The sequence below is a fragment of the Drosophila grimshawi genome, unplaced genomic scaffold, assembly GCF_018153295.1.
Source record: "Drosophila grimshawi isolate 15287-2541.00 unplaced genomic scaffold, ASM1815329v1 contig_848, whole genome shotgun sequence".
In the NCBI taxonomy this organism is placed as follows: Eukaryota; Metazoa; Arthropoda; class Insecta; order Diptera; family Drosophilidae; genus Drosophila; species Drosophila grimshawi.
Window position 1 is genome coordinate 17,000,352 of NW_025063692.1, and position 22,596 is coordinate 17,022,947.

General features: G+C 39.3%; 5 protein-coding genes across 5 annotated transcripts in view; 1 reads left to right on the forward strand and 4 right to left on the reverse strand.

Moving 5' to 3' along the window:
• Positions 1 to 5,823, reverse strand: part of LOC6565331 (integrin alpha-PS2) — a 35,593-nt gene extending 29,770 nt beyond the window's left edge. Inside the window, exon 1 of the mRNA XM_043216069.1 lies at positions 5,627 to 5,823. Within this exon, the coding sequence (XP_043072004.1) occupies positions 5,627 to 5,823 (197 nt within the window). The remainder of the gene's footprint in view (positions 1 to 5,626) is intronic.
• Positions 5,824 to 11,357: 5,534 nt separating this feature from the next.
• On the forward strand, positions 11,358 to 13,853 carry LOC6565330 (AH receptor-interacting protein). The gene is made up of 3 exons (XM_001991666.3): positions 11,358 to 11,612; positions 11,748 to 11,924; positions 12,414 to 13,853. Exons 1-3 carry the CDS (start codon positions 11,514 to 11,516, stop codon positions 13,104 to 13,106), a joined length of 969 nt encoding a protein of 322 aa, XP_001991702.1. The 5' UTR covers positions 11,358 to 11,513; the 3' UTR covers positions 13,107 to 13,853.
• An 838-nt stretch (positions 13,854 to 14,691) lies between these two features.
• Positions 14,692 to 16,303, reverse strand: LOC6565329 (BLOC-1-related complex subunit 5). Its single transcript, XM_001991665.3, has one exon. The coding sequence runs from the start codon at positions 16,042 to 16,044 to the stop codon at positions 14,986 to 14,988; it is 1,059 nt and encodes a 352-aa protein (XP_001991701.1). The 5' UTR covers positions 16,045 to 16,303; the 3' UTR covers positions 14,692 to 14,985.
• A 1,444-nt stretch (positions 16,304 to 17,747) lies between these two features.
• LOC6565328 (vitellogenin-3) lies at positions 17,748 to 19,341 on the reverse strand. Its single transcript, XM_001991664.3, has 3 exons — positions 19,083 to 19,341; positions 18,635 to 19,020; positions 17,748 to 18,563 (listed from the first exon to the last, which is right to left on the reverse strand). Exons 1-3 carry the CDS (start codon positions 19,267 to 19,269, stop codon positions 17,892 to 17,894), a joined length of 1,245 nt encoding a protein of 414 aa, XP_001991700.1. The 5' UTR covers positions 19,270 to 19,341; the 3' UTR covers positions 17,748 to 17,891.
• A 1,553-nt stretch (positions 19,342 to 20,894) lies between these two features.
• LOC6565327 (probable RNA 3'-terminal phosphate cyclase-like protein) lies at positions 20,895 to 22,478 on the reverse strand. Its single transcript, XM_001991663.2, has 3 exons — positions 21,569 to 22,478; positions 21,337 to 21,490; positions 20,895 to 21,259 (listed from the first exon to the last, which is right to left on the reverse strand). Exons 1-3 carry the CDS (start codon positions 22,379 to 22,381, stop codon positions 21,075 to 21,077), a joined length of 1,152 nt encoding a protein of 383 aa, XP_001991699.1. The 5' UTR covers positions 22,382 to 22,478; the 3' UTR covers positions 20,895 to 21,074.
• Positions 22,479 to 22,596: the final 118 nt, after the last annotated feature.

Consider the following 22,596-nt stretch of genomic DNA (forward strand, 5'->3'; position numbering starts at 1 on the left):
CCAAATGCCAAAGTGTATAAAAGTGCAGTAAATATTTGAAATCAATTACATTTTATTGTCTACTGTGGCTGCTGCTGCTGCTGCTGCTGCTGCTGCTGTTGTTGTTTGCAATTTCATAACCACAACAAAGCAAACAGCCGACTGCAGACATCAGACAGCTGTCGAGGACTGGGAGAGAGAACGAGGTTAATGGGTGGACAGCGGAAAATGTGTGCAGCTCCTCAAAATGATCATCACGAAGATAAACTTATTTATTGCTGCCCCCAATTTATGGTTTTTATTATTAGTTTTATTTTTATTTTTTTTTTTTTTTGCAAAGATCATAACATAATAGTTGTACACTAAGAAAAATGCAGAGATTTTTTCACTGTGCAGAAAGTATAATATTAATATTGACAAAAAAAAATAATTGAAAAACGTCAGCTCAAAATGGTTTTCGGAGTAGAAAACATGTTCTATGTCTGTTAACTGAACTGACTTTCTTTAAAATGTGAATTAATAGCAGACATCAAAGGAAAATAGATTATTTATTTGATTCTAAAATGCATAAATAGATAAACAAAATTAGAATACTTAAATATATATATATATAAATGTATATTGATTTATGATTTATATATATAGAATTTATGCTGTTGACATATAAATGAGATGAACGAAAGAATACACTGGATCTGTAGACAGTCTGCTGCTATTTGACGGATCTGCGAATGCCACCCTATATGCATGGCACTAACCCACATTTGGCACACTGTGAACGAGGCCAGGCTAATGAGCGAATGAGCCGATGAATGCCGTTTTGTTCTAGTAGGTAGTAGTTGTAGTAGTAGTAGTTGTAGTATAAGGAAACCTGTGCATCTCAACAAGTGGAAGACAACGTAACGGTACGCAGAGGCTGCTGATGCTGCTGATGCAGCTGATGCTGCCACTGATGATGATGACTTATTTGGCCAATTGGGTGAAGCGGACGGTCAACCTTGTGCCAAACACTTGACCGTAAATAGCACGCTCACAGCTCTAACTGTGTCAGCTGTAGACACAGATACAGATGCAGATACATTTACGCCAATTGCAAGATACAGATATACATATATATATATATATATGTATATATGTGCATGTGTATTAATTGTCGCCGACAATGCTTCAGGGCAAACCACATTGGCCAATGACTTGCCTTATTAACAATATAAGCAACAACTAGTTACAGACAAAACCACAAAGCCTCCACGAACTCCTCCTCCTCCTCCACCACCACCTCCTCCTCCTTGACCACCTCCTCCTCGACCACCTCCTCCTCCATCTGCAGAGTCAGTGTTGCGTTGGTATCTGGCTCTATAGCTCTGTTTGTGCGCATTTAACACACAATTATATTGTGTGTATCAACATCAGCATCATCATCAGCAGCAGCAGCAGCAGCAGATGGAGTCAGGTAATTTTCAGCTTTAAGTGCACTTTGCAGACATGACGGAGAGTGGCGGCGTGGGTAGAGCGGAAGGCAGTCGCTGTATGCCCTTACAGCACACACAGAGATCGACAGTGTCACTCAGCAAACAACAAACAGTCTGAGCTCAGACAAACATATGTGTTAATTGTTAGGCAAACCAAACCAACCAAAAAAAGCAGATAACATAAGCAACAAATAACAATAGGCATTAGGCCTATGAGTATTACGTCTCCTAAAATATGATCCAAGTTTGAAGAACGGATACAAGCAGCTGGAGCAGATCAGTTGAGATATCGTGGAGAACTATAAGTAGAACTATCAGTAGATCTATCTATATAACTACAAGTAGAACTATCAGCAAATGTTATGTTAATGTTTTTTAATAATAATTCAGCGCCATCGGGTCACAATAGGGAACCGCTTAATACAAGCCCAAATATTATATAGCACGACTATTTGATAAATTCAGCTATTATTATAATATTTCATTAAGCTATTTATATTTAAAAAAAAAACGAATAGTTCCAAGGCAGAACCTTTTCCAACAGTTTATTGTTATCGCTGGAAAGGCCGGAAACTTAGTTTAATGCTGATATTAAGCTCTTTTTACAAGTATTTTTGGATGGAATTTAGACATACGCAATTAAATTGTAGAAATGCGTAGAGTATTTGAGCTGCGATGCGCTTGGGAATTTAACTTGTTGAGCAATAATGTCGGCGTCTGTATCTATTTCTGTATCTGTATCTGTATCTGTACTGTATCTTTAACTCTATCTGCATCTTTAACTCTATCTGTATCTGTATCTGTATATGGAAGCTTGGAGGCCTTTCAAGCAAGCACGCATCGCTCTTCTTGTGCTCTGTGTTTATTATCGTGTGTTTATTGAATTGTAAACATTTTAACGCTGCATTTAAATAAAGTGTTGACTTCACTTTACATTTTTGTGCCGCTTTTTTGTTTTTGTTTTTTTTTTTTGTTCGTGTAAAAAGCATTTAAGTGCATTTAACCCCTTAATACCCAATACTGTGTTTGGATTTGACTTCGAATTTAAAGATCTACGAATTATGTATTATGTATTATGTATTATGAATGCAGCTTGGCGAATTATTTGATTCCAAATGAGATAAATAACAAATTTGATGCATTTCTTGTTTACTCTCATTAAATCGATGTCCATAAGACAATAACTTGTATCTTTTTAATTTACCATTCTAATCCTATTTAAATTTGCGTCTTTTGCATTAAATAAATAATGTTCTATTCTATTTAATTAGCTTTAATATCATATAACATAATAATAAGAAAACTTTGTACATTTCATTTAAATATAAGCAAAATAAGACTAATAAAAGAAAAAGCAAATTTGATTAAATTCACTTAATTATAATATTTTTCATGGGTATCACATTGTCGTTGCAAGTGTAACGAAATGCTCTTACCAACGTCATACTCCCCATTGTGGGCTAGAAGAGAAGAATAACAACAAAGCAGAGCTTTTTTCCATATACGTTCTCGCATACGTTGATTACTTTTAGCTTTCAGTATGTCTATTAGTGGCTGGCTGCCTCCCCACACCCCCCTCCCTCCCTGTCTAGATATTCATCTCTCTTTCTCAGCTTGAGCTCAATCTATTTCTCTCTCTTTCTCTCTCTCTCTGTCGCACTCTCTGTCGATCTGGCTGGTTTTCTGCCCATCTTTATCGGATGTGAGTGGAGCAGCTCTTTGATTGTTAGTGCTTGGAACGTTGGTGCCTATCTCTGCCTCGTGGTCGTCATCATCTTCGTCTTTCTATTCTGTGCAGCAAGTGAACGTGCGAAAAGTCAAAACGTCTAGCGAAGAGGCATCTTTGCATCGGTTGCCGCTTGATTAGCACGCTCTGCGAGCTCTGCGAGCGAACAACACAACAACTGGCAGCAGAGAGCACCCAGCACTCAGCACCCAGCACTCAGCACCCAGCACCGTTCCCGTTGACGAACTTTCGAAGTTCAATAGGCTATCTTGGTCATTATTTAATGCGAATGCGAATGCGAATATATAATTTAGCACACATGTATAAATATATATATATATATATATATATGTGTATTGGAGGGCGGCTGATCGATTAACTGATCGAGCGACACCACAGCGAGACTGGCATGAGAGAATCTGCATTTTTTATTTGATTTTTTTGTAAATTCTGTTTTCCTCATTTGCCACGGGTCAGCAGGTTTCGGCTAATAACGTGCCGAGAGAACGGCCCAGTTCCCAGCCGAGGGCATTCTCGGGTCTCGGGAAGTAGTTTATATTTATATACTCGTATAGACACATATAAATCTATGATCCGAGCAATAGGACACGCTGTCAACCATTCATTTTGATTGTGCACCTCTGATTGAAATTAATGGCACTTGGGATTTTTATGGTGTTGACACAAGGCACCAGACACCAGCCACCAGACAGCTATGGCACTAAATGGAATATATATATATGTATGTGGAGAGGCCAAAAATGAAAATAGAGCAAATACGTTAAAAGGGGTGCAGATCGGGCGAAGATATTTCAATGAAAAACTCCACAATAATATCAAAATTTGTTTTATTTGAAAAGGAATTCTATATTTAAACGACTACTTTATATACTCATTTCATTTGAGGAGATATTCGGCATTCTGATCTTATATAATAGAGAAAAACGAACTCATTGTAAAAGTTTACCCAACTAATTAAGATGATTGGCTCTAAGTCCCCCAACTTCCGCACTCATTCTGATCAGCAGCAAACATATAATTTGAGCTCGAAATCTTTGATATTTTCCAAAGATAAAAGAGAGTGTTTATTGTTTCAAATACTACGAATGTCTTCTGATTTGAAAAATATGTCATAGTTTAATCGCCCTGCTGAGTCGACAAGTTAAGATCTGCTTCAATCTTTGTGTTTGTGTTTTTGTTTTGTTGTTGTTGTTGTCTATAATCAAAGTAGTGGTTTGTGCAGATGAGTGTGTACTGTGAGTTCATTGAGCTGTGCTTAAATTTCTTCAACATACTCGTACAGTAAATAATAATATAATTGCATCCCGAAATGAGCTGATTGTCAGCACTTTCTTTATTTCCTGATACAAGCATAATAAATATGCGAGTATCAATGCATTTTTATGCGTTCGTTCATATGACAGTTATCAGTTCTCTGTTTAAGTTGGACTCAGTTGGATTCAGATTCGGATTGTACATATGTATGTATATACGCATTGTTAGGGAGACAGACGGCTGCCACAGCGGTTGTGATAAAACGCCACTTACGCTTATCACTGGTTATCAGTGGCAGCACTATCAGCAGCGTCTGCAGCTTCCACAACTGCAATTATAACTGACTATCCAAAAAGATAGAGAGATCTACCATGCCACAAAGGTTGTTCTTGTTGAGCGCATCTGTTATTCTTCTCTGTGTATTTGTGTGTGTGTGTGTGTGTGTGTGGCAGAGTAGGCAGGGTAGGGGTGAGAGCGTAGCATAAGTATAAGATACATTTTGTTATTGTCATGCCTGATTGTTTCCGGCGCGCATGCGCACTGTGCCATTGAAATTTCCCTGAATGTATATATATATATATATATATATATATGTATACATACATATGTCACTGTCACTCCGTTGCTCTGTCTCGGGTGACAGAAGGTCGTTCGCTCAATTTACATAAGGTTCGGTAAACGGCAAGCGGAAAGCATTTCCTTCAATAGACACACTCATTTGTATATTTTGTAAGTCGATTAAGAATTCGACAGAGTAAAAAATAAAAATAAGCATTGCGATCTTGATGCTTTTCTTCAGATACTTTCAGCTGAAGTTCAAGTTGCGAAAACCGACCACAAATACGAGTATAAAACCAAAAATAAATAATTCGCAATTCATTGCAACTTGATCACGAATTAGGCGTCAAATTAAGCACAGCATAAATAATTAAAATAAGCAATGTTTACTGTACATAAACCAAATACAGTCCAACTTCTCGAATTCAAAGAAAACGTTTTTTTGCATTCCGAAATATTTGAATAAAATATAAATTTGTTTAACACAGATAAAAAAAAACAGACTAAATTCAATATTTATTTCTGATTTTCTGATTTGATAAAGTTCAAAGTGCTGCAGCAGCAAATTATAGTTAGCGTTCACTGTACTTAAATGAGCAAAGCGAGTTCAGTTTACTTACGAATTGAAGTTGGGAAATCGTTGCGGGCCTTGTGCAACGCAATGCTGAAGCCGAACATGGTGTTGCCAGCTTGTCGATGCCGCACGTAACTGGGCAGATCGATGTTGTAGGCGTTTGTGCCCAGGTGTCTGCTGCAGTGCATCATCATCAGCATGAGCAGCAGCAGCAGTCTGCAACTCCAACTGCTGATCATGATGTGGCTTGTTGTTGTTGTCGTTGTTGTGGTTGCTGCTGTTGTTGTTGTTGTTGCCTCCTCTCTGGCTGCTGGTGTTGGTTTGTACTGTTTTTGTTGTTGTTGTTTTATTTCCTTTTCTTTCGGATGTTTTTGTATTTTGGCACTTTTATTGCATTTTCGTTGGTATTGTTGTTGTTAGACTTGGTATTAGCTAGAACTGTTGCAAGAAATTGAGCATTAAACGTTGCAAATCTCGCATATGGTCAACACACACACACACACACACACACTCAGACGCAGACGCACCCACGCACACACACACACACACATACATATATACATACATACATTGACTTTAGTTTTATTTATATTATGATCTCAAGTTGTCGCTTGTCAGCAACCTTGGCCGAGTTGACTTAAGAAAACGCTCAGCTCAGCGAAATTAAAAAAGCGCCAAGAATTGAGACAGACAAAACTCGCACACACACGCACGCATACACACACACACACACACACACACACAGCATAATTGAAAATCAAGTTTTTTGGGAAGATTTTTGGCATTTTTGTTTTTTATTTGTGAAGTGCTCTGCAGTCGCTTGTCTCTTCTTGTTTATTCATGTACGTTTGCATGTGTGTGTGTGTGTGTTTCTGTATGTACGTATGTATGTATGTGTAGCAGAGTCGGACATAGTTCGGCCGAAGCTTCAAGGCCATCGCATCGAGCACTCACGTCACACACATAGACGCGACCAGCTGACTCTAAAAGTTTCAGAATGAACAGCATGAAAAGGGAGAGCCAAAATTGCGATGAGCGCCAAAATATGCTGTGCACAAATATAAGAACGAATTCGAACGAATTTTGCTTTTGGCGCTTGCTCAAAACTTTGTTTTCTTATGCGACTCTCCAGGAATACATCGGACATCGGAGCAGTTGGTAAATGTTTCGAAATCTAAGAAAGACCGCTCGTTTCTCATTTGATACTATTTATTTTTTTATCTTTTTATTTGTATTCTTCTCTTGTTAACAGCATGCAATCGGCAGAGTTGCTCTCAGCACACACACACACACACACATACATACATATTTATGTAGATGAACAGGTTGCCAAAATCTAATGATGAGCGCCCTTTAGTCAAGTTGCAAACCAAAAAGAATTGCATACATAAATAGGAATTCGTAGTAGGCGTCGACGTTGGCGTTGGCGTTGACGTCGACATTTGACGTTGGCGTTTGATTTGATGTTGGCAGCGCAGCTAGCGCAGGTAAGATTTGACAAGTGGGCAACATGCACATTTTGCACACGTATGTGAATGTGTGTATGTGTGTGTGTGTGTGTAGGCGGGCGCCACAACGACAATTTCAAGCTCATTGATAGTTGTCATTCATTTCAAAATACAACTAGCTGCTGGCGGTTGTGAAAAAAATTACTTGTGCTAAATACGCCATATGGTCAACGACATTCGATTGTTATACGCACATATATATATATATATATATATGAATGTATATTTATATAAATGTATATGCGTATTCAATATTAATACGCTGGGCATGCCTGAGGGCGTGACTGTGTTCATAAAAACCAAAAAAACATATAAGTTAAAGAAAGGCAGCAAATAATTGCAAAATTACAAATGTGCTCTTTTCATGTATGTATGCATGTATGTATGTATGTATGTATGTATGTGTGTTGCGCTTTTTGGGAGTACCGTTAAATGCCAAAAACTGCTCAGCTTCCTAGCAGCGAGACACACACTCACACATACACAAAGTCAATACACACGATCACTAGTCTAAAAATAAATACGACACAGAGAGAGCGGGAGAGAGAGAGAGAGAGAGAGAGAGAGAAAGAGAGAGAGCGAGAGAGATGCAGAGAACGCATTGAAGAAATGAGGGCCAGATGCTAGAATCGCTGATCCCAAAGATATTATGCGTGCGCCCAGTAAAGATATTCCATAGACAATTATATATGTATATACATATAAATACACGCACACATGCATGCCTTGCCTAAACACATACATATGTAATATACACCGTGTGTGTGTACCTAGAGCTACTCTCTGCATTAGTCAGCGAGACTGTTTTAAAAATAAGCATCTTGAGCTAAACGCTTCAATTGCAGGCAAACTCTACGGCGTGCAACCAAAATTGTTTGGCAATTAGCCCAAGTTTCTAGGTGCGCTGAGGCTCCTCCAATAACCAAACAGCTGAGACAACAAATTTCCAAAAAACAAAAATAAAAATAAAAAAAATAGAAGAAAAAAAAACAATGTCAAACATAATAAAAATAAAACACGAAAAATTAATATCGAAATTAAAAACACTACAACAAAATTACGTTTGCTCACAGCACACGGGCATATCTGTATAAGTATGTATGTGTGTGTGTGTGTGTGTGCTTGTGAAGGTTAAAGCTTTTCAACAGAATTTGTAGTTTTCAACTAGTGATACCCTGTAACCATTCGAAATGTTATTTAAAAAACACAGCTTGCACTCGTAATGGGAAAAACCAACAAAAAAAAACTTCAATTTTTCTTAAATTGAAAAAACAGTTCTTCAACTATTTTAGGTTAATAAACAGTTATCAAAACCGTTTAAATTTTGATTTTTCTTCTTCACATTTTTTTGGGGGTGTTTATTGAAATCACTTCTGAAGCTTATCGCTTCATATTCTCGTGCAGAATTATGGATTATTTGTCCAGCATTGACTTTGAATTCACATTAATAAACCCCCACATTATATTTGAAGTCAAATATTTTATAATTATAAACACATTTGTGTATATCTATGTGTGTGTGTGTGTGTGTGTGTGTCAGTGATTACGAATCTGTGTTAGGTCATTTGCACTTTTCAGAATATTTCTTCAATATATCTCTGTGCATTAAAAAAACGATTGCTTTTTATATTTAGATAAATACATATAAATGTAAAAAAAAAGAAAAAAAAAACTTTTCATTGATGCACATTCGAACGTGAAGATTTGCGCGCCGCGTGCCTCGTTTGATTTTAATTATTACATTTGTATTTTGGTTCAGCTCGAATTCAGACATGCAAAGCCTCAGAACACAGCAGAATTTCAACAACGACTGCCGAGCAGGCAGAAAGCGTTTTTGAACAAGCGTCAAAGAACACACACGAAAAACAAAAAAAAACAACAAAAAAACATGCCAAGTTTATCTATTTGATGTGTCTCAATGTATCTGTATCTCTCTATCTGTATGTGTATCTGTTGCTGCTGTAGCTGCTGCTGCTGCTGCTGCTCGTGCTGCTGCTGCTGGTGCTGCTGGTGCTGCTGCTGCTGCATCTGTAGCTGTAGCTGTGAGTTTGCTGTTGCTTTGCGGTTGTTATACCTGTGAATGTAGCAGCGTTCGCCTACTCACAAAAAAAAAAACAGCAGGAAGACTGGTGAAAGAGAGCGAATGAGCGCCAGAGCGAGAGCGAGAGCGAGCGAGAAAGAGAGAGAGAGAGAGAGAGAGAGGGAGAGTACAAACGATCTGAAAGCTCAAAGCCAAAGAGCAAAAGTTGTATTAATTTGATAGATTTTTTTTCTAAGTTTTTGTTTGGGGCTGCCGTGTGGGCTGTGCACATAAAATCATATGTGTCTATTTCTTGTTGTTATTATTATTATTGTTGTTATTATTATTGTTGTTGTTGCTGTTGTTGCTGTGAGTAGGCAGGCCAACATCTGAATGTATTTGACTATAGCAAATGTTTCGCTTGAAACACATCACCGACCGCCTCAATATAGCCAAGTCCGTCCGTCTGTCCATCGATTTTGATCAAATCTATCGTAGATGACCGGATCGTCTCACTATATACTCCATATATACCATCGATCGAATGATGAGCGCTCATTGTATGAACAACTTTCTGTGTTATTTACACAAATATCCAAGCCACATTCACCTAATATGCATATTAACACGCTTCAGGCAAAAATTGAGAGGTTTTTTTTGTTTATTTTTTGATTTGTGAATCAGGAAAGGGCATGTAATATTCGACGTGGCTGAACTTGTTATTGTATAAATTAGTCGCGATAGATATGTATATAATTTATATAGAGCATAGAGCAACGCCTACGCAAACGGCCAAGGCACTCAGATGGTCAAAAACAGCATCAAATCTTCAGTTATTATTAATGTGTGATCATATTTGAAAATTGGATCGTTGCGGTTCCAAATTTAATTTCAATTCGCGAATATTTCGCATTTTTACAAAATTTTGAAGATTTCCTTAAAGTAATTTCGAAAATTCTATACTCAAAACTGTTTGTTTCCAACCAAAAATAAAATAAAAACCATAACGTTCTCTGTTAGAGAAATGTAATGCTCTAAATACCTAATGAAATTTCTATACTTGAGAATTTTTTCCTTAAATATGCCATTGGGTTAATGTTCATCTTTGAATTGTTCTTTACAAATTCAACACAATTCTAAAGAAATCGAGAAGTTTTCATTCTCTCGAGTCCTCAAAGCATGTGTACAAATTTGTTTATTTTATTATTATTATTATTGTGTTTCAAGATCAAATCACAGTAAAATATTTCTACAAAATATTACGCATACGCAATGGATTTCAGCGCAAATATGCAAATAAAAACAGCAACAAGATTCTTTTGAATGTTTGCATCTTCTTATTACACTGCAACACAAACAATGTTATGTGATATATTGAGGGTAGCTCCAACGGGGTAGCGAGGGGATTGCGAGGGAACTGTGAGGAGTGCAAGGGATGCCAAACTGGGCGCGACTCGATCTTTAAGTAAATGCGGCGACGGCGTCTGCGGGCAGCTTTGACAGTATAAATTGCAAAACTTGACGATCAAATTGAGAGCAGCTGCTGGTTGTTTAAGCAGCATAAAGTAATTGATTGTAATGCGGTCGTTGAGATTGTAATTTAGATGAAACATTTGTTTATTATCAATTTTAGCACTAGCACTGAGACACACACACAAGACACACACACGCACCAAAAAAAAAAAACATAGACACTCAGATGGAATTACAATTAGATACTAACAAATAAAATACATTCAGCTCAATCCTTAAAGTGTTCGTAAGAATTTTGAAATTGTTGCGCCCAAGCAAACTGGTGTCGCATCAAGAGCAGAGCGCGCGCACATACAACTGTCAGATTCCGCTATACGCGACCGAATAAATTGCCCGAAACATTGTTCATAGTTGGCGGGTCATATGGCTGGGAGCCCAGCTGGTAGGCTTCAGCCGACTTGGCAACTCTTATCGATTGCAACTTCGTAACGCGATAACAAGTCGACGGTGCAGCCCTAACGGTGAAGAATTTATCAATTTACGGCCATCGATAACGTACATGCATTATGAAAGGATTTTACAAAAATAAAAATAAAATCAAAAAAGTCCGATTGATGTATTTAATGACAGAGTAGTAGTAAGTTTCAAAATTTGAATAACTAATAAATTCGCTAACGACAGTCAGAAATGTAAATTAATCGATAGTGGCAATACCAATCGATTTGTTTTGCTACAAACAGCTGATCTGCGTGAATTAGTTCTGGAATATTTGCATTTTGTTTTGACTGCAACTCATTGTCCTTTATTGTTGAAAGTCAGGAGCTGGAAGGCGGAGTCAAATTGTGCGTGATTCGTGAATTGTGAGCCAGCGGCAGACACTGCAAAAATTGAGAAAATCAAAAAAAAATCCACACAAACAAAAACTAAAATGGAGCAGAAACTAAGCAAAGTTAGTAAGGAAAAGCCAATACACAAGGAAGTGCTAAATCCTGGCAACAAATACATCGAACTAATCCCAGGAACCAGAGTAAGCGAATCATATCAAATATCAACAGGCAACAGTTGGGCTGCAAAGCGACTCCGACACAAAAAAAAACAACAAAAACTAGGCCAAGGCCAGAACACATCCCAGGCTGCAAGTGACACAGTTTCAATTTTTCAGGTGAAATTCCATTTTCAAACGCGTCGAGCAAACGATATCCGAATCGTGGACGACAGCAGGAAAATTGACAAGCCCATGGAGCTTGTTCTGGGCAAGAAATTCAAACTAGAAGTCTGGGAGGTCATCGTGCAAAAAATGTCCCTCAACGAAGTGGCCAAATTCACAGTTAACAAATCGGTAAGCGCACTCAATTCGATCCCCGGAACTGCCACAGGTGCTTACCTAAAGATATAACCTAATATGTTCTTGTGCGCAAGTCACAGATCGCTCATCGACTAGCAATCGTGGAAGGAACTCATTTGCATTTAAGTCTGACCGACTGGCAATATTTAGCAGCTGTGTTGAGAATTTGTGTGAAATTTCTTTCATCCAATGAATGAAGAACTTCCATCAGTTTATGCAAATTCTTGTATCTGCCGCAGTCAGTTTTAAATTCTACTAGTTCGAAATTGTTAGCGTCCATCAGCAAATTATAAAATATTTCATAGCAGTAGATAATGTGAATAAATACAGCAAATCCATAATCAAAAAATCAATTTTAACTTGTAGTAGATTGAATTTAATTGCTAATTAATCAGTCAATTAATTGGATGAGTGCCATAAACAAACTCCACTTGAAAAGATTTTATTTGTATTTTGTTAATATGCATATTTTCGACCTTACAGTTCTGTGCTCAATATCCGTTCATATCGAAAACGCTGCGTGATATTGGCAAGAAACCGGAGGAGCGTCGTCACTGCTGCGGCATGACCCTACAGAACGAAGGTATGGGCTATGAGGATCTGGACGAGCTACTTCAGCATCCCGTCGATTTGGAGTTCATCATTGAATTAATCTCAATAGAGCTGCCCGAGGAGTATGAGAAGGAGCGCTGGCAAATGAGCGACGATGAGAAAATGCTGGCAACCCATACGCTGAAGGAGCGTGGCAATCGTCATTATAAGGCGCTCGAATATGCCGCCGCAGAGATTTGCTATCGCGATGCTGTCGGCATGGTCGAGCAGCTGATGCTCAAGGAGAAGCCGCACGATGCCGAGTGGCTGGAGTTGGCTGCAATTAAGACGCCGCTGCTGTTGAACTATGCCCAATGCCGTCTGATTGCCGGTGACTATTATGCCGTAATTGAGCACTGTAACGAGGTACTCAACCTTGATCCGCACAATGTGAAGGCGCTATTTCGGCGCGCCAAGGCCCATGCTGGCGCCTGGAATCCGAGGCAGGCCCGTTGCGATTTTGTCGATGCACTTGAATTGGATAAAACGCTCAAGTCGACGGTGGCCCGGGAACTGAAGTCCATCGATGAACAGGAGCAACAGCGCAACATTCAGGATCGCATCAACATGCAGAAGCTCTTCTAGAATATAAGTTGCGCTAACGTACTGCTCATGCTCCTTGTTTATTGGAGCTGCTATACGCAGCGTTAACAGTTAGCCCTCACATTTATCATACGGCTGATGAGTAGCTATCCCTTCCAATTGGCCAAACACTTTGTAATTGTGCTCTCGTCGATTTTCAATCTCTACCATTGCTCCATGGCCTTATACAAGACGGTACGCCTGGAGATCCGACGACGACGAAGACGAGGACGACGGCGACGGCGACGAGAAGGAAGCGAACGATTGCGTGCGTTCCTTCGACGCAAACGTGGCAAATGAATTTGAAGCACTCGTATCTCTCGCTCGCTCTGTCTCTTTCGCACATTACCTATCTATCTCTCCCTCTCTCGCTCTCTCTGTCTTTCTCTTTCTCTGTCTGTTTCATTTGGGACTTTCATGCAAAACGGTTTCAACAAAAAACAGAAACCATTAATATGCCTCGCAGAGGCGACTCAACTAACTATTTTTAATGAACGTATTTGTTAAATGTATATGTGTGTGTATATAATATAAGTAAAGGTGTTCTTGCACTGCAAAACGCCAACAAAAAATTGTAATTAATGTTGATAAAAAAAAAAGAAAAACAAAAAACAAAACCAAAATGATATGCATGCGAAATTTATAATTGTTTTTTTTAGTAAATGTGTACTAGTCGTAGTTCGATATGTAGACTGCTAATCTCTAGCTAACTAATTATGGAATAAATAGTATGGCTAGTTGTTGTCTCGATTCATTTCTTTGATTTCTCAACTTACACACCCAAAGAATTGTGCGATGACAAGCTGCCAATTACTTTGAAAGTTGTATCCAGAAATGTGCATTTCATCTTATAGAAAATAGTTCGTGGAACACTTTTGTGTGTCAAATACACAATTGTGTTGAGCGAAATGTAAAATTACTCAAATAGTTGCGCATTAAGTGTGTAATTAAAAATTATTATTAATAATTGTATACATTATTCAAGTAATAACATTGGACTATTAAATATATTCAATTACATGATTCCACTAATCATATATATATATATATATAGAATTATATATGTCTGCATGTATGTATATTGTGAGTGTGCTTAATTATTGTTAAATGTGTCATTACATTGAATAATTAAATATATTCACTTATTGGATTCGACTAAAATTTGAATTTTTTTTTTTTTGGTTTTTTTGAGTGGTGTTTGAAAAAACTTTCAATTTCGGTAGCTCGAACCGTCATTAGAGATTATAGCCAAGAAAGAACGGTTATCATAGGCAGGCCAATTATTATATTCCCCTGTAGACTGGAATTCATTTGCAGAAATATTCATGTGTGTTCAGAGCCTGAAGTATTATTATTATATTTTTATATTGTATTGTATATTCTACATTTTTGTTTGTAACAAAGTCGTTTTATACAAATTTCACATCTATGCATTTAAGCCAAGCCCTTCAAATTTAGATGAATTAAATTTTGAGATTTGAATGGTTTTTGTTTTTTGTTTTTAATTATGAAACAACATTTTATCGCAAATTTGATTCAAGTCATAGGAATTTTGACATTGACAAGTAAGATAACTATTATATTGCTATAGATTGATAAATGTTTATTTACACATACTGGTTTCAGTTCCGAAAGCATAAGGCGGCTATTGTTAAGTGTGGCGCCTGCGTTGCAAATGCACGAGATCTGTCAATAAGACTTAAAAAATAATTTCAATACACGAAATTCACTAAAAACCACATACAAACAATACAATACAATTAAAGAATACATATATAGTTAATATACACAATATAAATATATATTCAATATATATATATTAAATAGAATTACGCGTTAGACTAATAACAAACAATCTTTGGAAGGAAATCGATTGGAGCGCCTAGAGACGCCACAGACGGCTACTATTGCCACCCGCGGCGCCTTCCGCCTCGCCGCGCAGCTTATTGTCATCGGTGCGCCAGACGAATGGCTCCAGACGATCCTCATCGTCCAGGAAATTATTGATTGCCTCCAAGCTGGCAATATTCTCATGCAGCAACGAATTGCAGCGGCTCAGCTGCTGCGACACGCCACGAATTTTGGCAAATTGCTCCGCATACGATGCGTATGTCTTCTGCATATCGACGAAGCTGGCAAAGAGTGTCGTTATCGAATTGCTAACGACCTTGGTGCGCTCCACGAGATGATTCTGTTCGCTGGCCACATGGCTGGCACACAAATTCAAATGCGTCTGCATCCGGCCGCATATATTCAGCAAATGCTGAGAATGCAAACGCTCCAAGATCTCTGCATCGCGTGTATATGTCGCCGAGCTAATAGACTCACGCAGCACCGGTAAAAATTGTGGTATGTTGCGCAGACGTGTCAAATCTGGATCGATATCGTCATGGGTATCACGTGCACCCGGCTTGACAATAACAATATTGTGACTGGATGCCGTCGATTGTGGACGCTTCGGCTTGATGGTTGTTGTGATGCCGCCCGGATGCGATTTGCGTGCTGCCGCACGGCTTGCGCTGCTCTGTTGCAGCATATGGGCGGGCCGATTACGTATCTTTGGCGAATCGCCGATAGGTCGATCCGTATACGACACATACGGTAGATCCGAGCACACGCTCAGTGGCGGCGATGGCGGCCGGCTCAGCTCAGAGCTGGTCGGCGACGCTGTATCTGAAATGATTTGCTTACTGGCAATCACAATGCTTGCCGGTCCATGCGGCAACGCTTGCTGCTGCTGGTGCTGCAGTTGATGTTGTTGTTGCTGTCGCTGCTGGAGGGTGCCGCCACGACGCTTGTTGGTCGCTGCCGCAGCAGCCGCTGCCAGTGCCAAGGTGCTGCCATCGTTCATCGAGTGGGAGTCGAGAGGCGCCGGGTCGCGCCTCTCAAAAATCTCATGGCCATCAGCCTCGATGCGTGGCTGCGATTGCTCGGCACCCATTGAGCTGGCCCTGTATTGATTTTATTCTAGCACTGGAGTCGTATTTATTAGCAACAGGACCAGCGTTGGTCAGAGTCTTTGCTTTTTTCTCGCTATGTCCTTTAATACTACAGCAATCTGTCGCTGGACCGAATTGCTCGAATTATGTGAGCATTTTTTGTTGTTGTTGAGCTGCGCTTTGTATTTTTTGTTCCGTTTGTTGTTCTTCTTTGCCCCTCTTAGTTAGCGATATCGATAATATCGATGTTCTGTCGATACATCGGTACGAGTTATGTTTCAGTTCTGCGCTAGTGCGCGAAACTTCTTTCATACCGGATCTATTTCGCACTTTCTTATTGGCCATTGTGCTTTGCCCATGTTGCTGTCATTTTTAATCGATTACAATAGGGATGCGGAGTTAGTCCATTTTGAAATTTGTTTTTATTTTGTAGTTTCTTTTTTATTACTGTTCAGGAATATGCACGAAGTGCAACTGTACTCCATTTAGATAAGTAAGACAGACATTTCCAGGCATTTAACTTTAATTAACTTTTTCGCGAATTAATTAATCGGTTCGACAATCACCACAGTTTCGCATGGGAGATGTGAGTATCGATAATGTCCGAGCAGTTATTAACTTAAGAGTTAAATATGCATCGAGAAGAAGGTTTTGCTGCCTTACTTCGGTCCGTCATTGCGCATCTTAAATTTTGCTAAAGCGAAGCAACTCATTGCTGAAGGTGCGCAAACGACCGCTAACCCAAACCTGTCCCTTTTGGCAAAGATTCAAGGGCGACAATGTCCAAAAATTTGAAGAGAAAGTGTCGTTCTCACTGTTTTTTTTTTCAGCCATTCTTTTGAAATGGTTGTGCCAAACAAATGTAACACTCAAACCGCCAAAGTGTTCAAGATTGATCAGAAAAAAGCCGAATTGAACTTTAAACTTTGTCATCCAACCCAAATCACTAACTAAAACTTAAGTTAGTTTCATCGGAGTTCATCGAATCTATTAATCTACTTTTATATGAAGAAACGCATATCTATAGTTTTGCAAATAATTTATTTCATTAACATAGTATACTTAATACAGACACAAATAAATCGAAATGATTTGTGAATGACTCCTTATATTTTGTTATACATTTTATATTTTCTTTAATTAGTAATTTTCTTAAGTATCTTATTTATTATAAATGTTTTTTTTTTTGAGAATGAAGCAAACGGAAATCTTTAGTTCAATCTGAAAAAGTATAAAAATGCTTTCCTTTTTGTGGATTCATTTGTATATTTGAACATGATTGCAAATTTGGTTTCTTTTCGAAAAAAGTGTTATTTAATTAGATTTCTTATATTATAATTTAAGTGCTTATGAAAATCATTTTTGACAAAACTATTTTTCAAATCAGAAGATATATGTTAATTTGCTTGCAAAAATTATAATCACTTAAAATAAGTTTTCTTCTTTAGTCCGAAATTATTTTCAATATTTTTGAACGTTTCTTTTTGAAAATTAGCATTATTTAAAATGAGTTAAGTCAACTAGAGTTTCAAAATTTAGTTTTTATATTTTATATTTCCTTTTATGCTTTTAATGCCCCACAAAATCAAGAAGATTGTATCCGCCGAAGAGATACCCTGTACATGCTCACATACGTCTTTAAAACACATTTTTTTCTTTATTTAATTCTATATTTGAATTTTTTGTAATAAGCAAACTTTGTGTATTCTAGTTTAGAAAATATGCTCGTTTATTAATTTCAATTTTATTTTTTTTAATATGCTAATTTTGATGCATTTTGAATGCATTCTTTGTCGTTGTCTGTTTGTTCCTGACCTGGTCGTTGTTAATGTTCCAGCTTGTTTCAGCATTAGTTGGAGTGGTGCAAGCCGTGGTATGAGATCTGCTTCTGGGCGGGAGCACGCTTGCCAAATGGACTCCTCTCGTTGACTTCCAGAATATAATCACCCTTCAGATCGAAGTCGGCATCAATGCCCATATAGCAGCGCCTGCCGAAGCCATCGTTCTGTTTGTACTGCTTCAGCGAATTGGCGGGAACGGCAGGGAAGTTACGCTCATTGCCCGGACGCACTGACTCGGCAAAGTAACGGGTGGCGCGCATAGTGGCTTCGATAACATTCTGTGCACCGGGCACACCCTGGCTGACGCCGTTCGGATAGAAGTCAACATCGCCGCAGCGCGTTAGGGTGCCCATGCCCAGGCTGGATGTGTGGATGACATCAACAAAGTCGGCATCGCCACGGGACAGACCATCAATGTGACCGGAATTCTTTGCCAGCTGCTTGGCGGGATCGAGACCGGTGATGCGGCGCAGCTTGTGGCCGGTTTGTTCGGTAAACTTCTGTCCAGCAGCGCCAGCAACATTAGCACCCAGTCCCTGTCCAATCAGATGGATAATCTCATAAGGCACACCACTATTGGTCAGCTCAACCAGAGTCTGGCCAACCATGGCGCCGGTGCGGTCCACATCCAACAAGGACAAACGCGTAAAGTCGTTCAACGTGCAACCCAAGTCAATAACCTGCACAAATATAATTAAATTCAGATTATAAAATGGGGGAAAACCCAAAAATTGGCACGAAGTAAACTTACGATAAAATTGCCACTGGTTGCCTTGGCCATTTTCCACTGATCGTTAGTTTCCTCGCTGGAGGTGGCCTCGTAACCCTTGTTCTGTTCCTGCTGCTGTTCGTTCTGCTGTACGTTCTTTTGCTGCTGCTGCAGATTGTAACGCTGCATGTAGGCCTGCTCCAGCTGGCGCATGGCTTTCTTGATGGTTGGCGTCGTTTGGGGCAGACCGGTCAGCACAATGGTGACCTCATCCTCACCGAAACCGGGCTGAGCCATTGCCTTCTCCACATAGTTGTTCAGCTTGGCCTCCACACGTTCGCCATTTGCCTTAACGATCTTCACTGGGATGTTGCTCGGGCTGGGCACAAAGCTTGGCGTCAGATCCCGTTTAATGTGCGAAATGTGATCTGGCGAGAAAGAGTAGATGTTGTGTTCAGATTGCCCACTTAGATTCAAATGGAGCACTTACAGAGCTGCTCCAATAACTGGGCACCCTTTTGCAGTGGCATGTTCTCCAAACGCTCCAGCGAAATTTCGTTCAACGATGGCAAGCTTTCCAGCTCGCTGGCACTGAGCCATTTTGTGGGCTTCAGCTCATCCTTGGAGGCACTGGCTGCCACAATCAGGCATGCCAGCAGGCACAGTCTCAGGCTCATGATGCGGGTACTTTTTGTTTGCGGCTCTAACAGCGGACAGATGAAAGGTGTTCAAACGTTGATCGGCGTTTGATAATTTCTGTCGCAGAACGTTCGCTTTTTATAGGTAGCGCTGGCGACGCAACAACGTCGACGTCTCTCGTGTGTCGTGTGTCAGCTGGTTTCACATTTTTGCTGATCTTGGCAAGCGTGTGGCGCAAATCTCAACTACGTCGACCTAAAACTGTTTATGCTTGCAAGCGCAAGCAAACAATCAGCGTTCTCCACAGCAAGAAGATGGCGCAATAATCCAAAATGGCGGCCATTTCTTCTCTGTCCTCTTTGCTTGATTTCTTCTTTTTGCACACACACACACACAAAGCCATTTCCGCCGTCTTCAATTATGGCATTATTTTGATTGGAGTTTTGCTCACAGCTCTAATTAAAATCTTTATTCACTTACTACTTCAACTACTAAAAAACAAAAACATCCTATCAAAAGGATAGATAAATTGATGTAAACCAGACCGAAGTTTTATCTTCCTTTCTAAATATTTGTATTTTATTGTATTTAGTGTTTAGTATTTGTATTTGTCTCTTGCACTACATTAGGCCCTTTATTACTCAATTTAGAAATGAGGTACAGGGTATAAACTGCAACTGCAGCAGCCAACAACGGGTTTCTAATCGTAGTGCCCTTGGAAACCTTGGAATGTTTAGGTGTTTGAACTCGATCATTTGGCACTGATTACAAGCTGAGTACAAAATGCCTCCTGCAACTAAGTAACGCATTTTCAATCAATTACATTTGATTCAATTAAATCGACTAACTGTAATTCGATATGTCGTCTGTCGATATTGCTATCGTTATCAAAGCCGCCGATAAGTCTATCCGTTAATATTCGAAATGATTGTTGTGCCTTAATTCATCTACCACAATATAATATAATTAATATATATAACAATATATGTATGCACGTATTAATGAATAGTATATTTGATTAATAAAAAAAGCTCCTGTGCTGTTTGTAATTTATACGTATTTATTTACACTTCCCCATTAAACGCTTAGTTCCTTAGTTTTGCTTGCCTAAGTCAAAAAAGAAAATAAACACTTGAGAGAAATCGACCAGCAGATACTCTGAGCCAAGCTGCTTAATAAAATAAATAAAATATGAAATATAAATATGACAGGCATAAACACTGAAAAGAATCTGGTGAAAGTAGTTTCTCAAAATATAAAATGAAATGAACTTGATCTGCTTGGTATATACGAATATACATTCCAAATTCGTCCATATCGAATTTATGGAGTTGGAGATGTCTTTTCTGTTTATTACATACATTGACACAACTGCATTATACCCGTTTTATCAATTTTCCATTTTTGGCTCAGGGCATACAAATTACCATGTCTCAACACATTTTTCAATAAAAAATACTATGCATAAGCAAAACCAAAACTTGCATAACATTAAAAAGTACACATTAATAATAGTTCGCATATCAGCGCCAAAAATCAATTAAGCAAAATTTGGACCGAAATTGCATTTTATGTTTTTCAAAATATTGCAAGATAACTAAATCTATCTCGGGTATATGTATAAAGATAAAGTTCAAGCAAATGAATTTAGTTCTGTCAAGTGTATAATATATATATAGATATATGGTTTAATGAAGAACTTTAGCCTTAATATTATATACATTTGCATACATATACATATACAATTATGTGTATATAATTATAATTGTTACATTCAATATACAAAATAAATTTAATTGTTTAGATCGATGTGTCTAGATTATGGCTATGCGTTTGAGCATGTCTACAGGACACGCTTACTAATATTAGTATAGCCAATGCCCACACATGTCATTAGAACCTTTTGGGCACCACGCACATCATCGTCATCATCGTCGTCATCGGCCTCGGGATTCTCCAGCTTGAACGTTATGGAGAAAAAGTCGCGCAGATGTTGTAAAAAGTGCACGGTATATGTAGATAAGGCACCTGTAACATATATGTGATTAAAGACATGGAAAACTGTATGATATATATATATATATATATATATAAACAGAGCGCACCTGTCAAAAATTTAGAAACGTGCTTTTGGCCCAGGGCCATGTAGAGAGCGGCCAGCCATTGATAGGCGGCATCACAGCAGCCACCGCGATAGATTTCATCCAGCAGACGCATGGCGACATCTCGCCCCAAATCCTCTGGTATGGTAGGCGTATCCTGCACAAGTAAGTCGAATGTGGAAGATGATGCAAGGTACACAGTTTGGAATTGATTTGATCAATGGTTCTTTCTTACCGACTCCTCTTTGGTGTTCGAGATGCAGTCGGAAGCGAAGCAAACACCATCTGTAGTCTCGGCCAGCAAACAAATGCCAAAGCCCGGTGAATTGCCCGACATTTTGCCACGATTCTGATCCGTATAGATGTACACATCTGGCAAAAATTTGAGCATGCATCCCTTGGCCGATTCCACAGTGCGATTGGCCATCGCCGGTGACACTTTGCAGGCGTAAACTGTGCCACGGATGCGCTTCACCATGCCTTGCTGTTGGAACTGTATGGCGCGCAGGCTCTTGCGAACGGGACAGCTGAAGATCACTTCGCCGCCACCGAGCGGGGCAACACCACGACGCACCACACGCAAATCCAATCCATCGTCGACTAATAGAAATCGCTTCAGCAGTGACAATGCAGCGCCCTTAATATGATCCACCGATGGTGAGTCTTTGCTGTTCGTCACGCCGCGCAATGTACAATGCACGGGCAATTTGCAGAATGGACCCAGCGCGATCAGTGCATCCAAATAATAGCCAATTCCGCGCTGCACGCAGCAATCGTGATGCAATTGACCACCATGGAGCAAACCCGGACTGAACATGACACTGGTGCCAGCGGGATTGAGCTCAATTTTGGTGCCGTTCGTCAGCTTATCGAGCAGACGAATCAGACTAATCTCATATTCCCGCAGGCCGGGAGCACGCTCATCTTCGGCGCGAATCTGTGTGATTTTCACTGGCTTGCCGCTGAGGCAGGACAGTACAAGCCGTTGCTTTAGAAAGTTTCCACCTCGATAGATGAGGCAATTGCCCTCTTGTGCAACTGGCGGCATGCTTGCTTATAATATTTATACCAAAAGCAAAACTTAAGCCTCCGCGTGTTTTTCGCACGTGCGCCCAAATTGTAAACAATAAGGGATGGAAAAAAAGCAAAACATCGATATATCGACATGATCACCGCAGATACCGCAGATATATATAACAATTGTGTTCAGTATTGCCAATTATCGATTACAAAAATGGGACAGATCAACTAGAAAAAAGGCAA

Bases quoted from the DNA above. Each gene is read 5' to 3' on its own strand.
- LOC6565329 (XM_001991665.3), bottom strand. From the start codon at position 16,044: ATGGGTGCCGAGCAATCGCAGCCACGCATCGAGGCTGATGGCCATGAG.
- LOC6565330 (XM_001991666.3), top strand. From the start codon at position 11,514: ATGGAGCAGAAACTAAGCAAAGTTAGTAAGGAAAAGCCAATACACAAG. The intron at 11,613-11,747 runs GTAAGCGAATCA...TCAATTTTTCAG, and splicing joins AACTAATCCCAGGAACCAGA to GTGAAATTCCATTTTCAAAC. The intron at 11,925-12,413 runs GTAAGCGCACTC...TCGACCTTACAG, and splicing joins AATTCACAGTTAACAAATCG to TTCTGTGCTCAATATCCGTT.
- LOC6565328 (XM_001991664.3), bottom strand. From the start codon at position 19,269: ATGAGCCTGAGACTGTGCCTGCTGGCATGCCTGATTGTGGCAGCCAGT. The intron at 19,021-19,082 runs GTAAGTGCTCCA...CTTTCTCGCCAG, and splicing joins CCAGTTATTGGAGCAGCTCT to ATCACATTTCGCACATTAAA. The intron at 18,564-18,634 runs GTAAGTTTACTT...ATATTTGTGCAG, and splicing joins CAACCAGTGGCAATTTTATC to GTTATTGACTTGGGTTGCAC.
- LOC6565327 (XM_001991663.2), bottom strand. From the start codon at position 22,381: ATGCCGCCAGTTGCACAAGAGGGCAATTGCCTCATCTATCGAGGTGGA. The intron at 21,491-21,568 runs GTAAGAAAGAAC...TTACTTGTGCAG, and splicing joins CGAACACCAAAGAGGAGTCG to GATACGCCTACCATACCAGA. The intron at 21,260-21,336 runs GTGCGCTCTGTT...TATATGTTACAG, and splicing joins CGTTTCTAAATTTTTGACAG to GTGCCTTATCTACATATACC.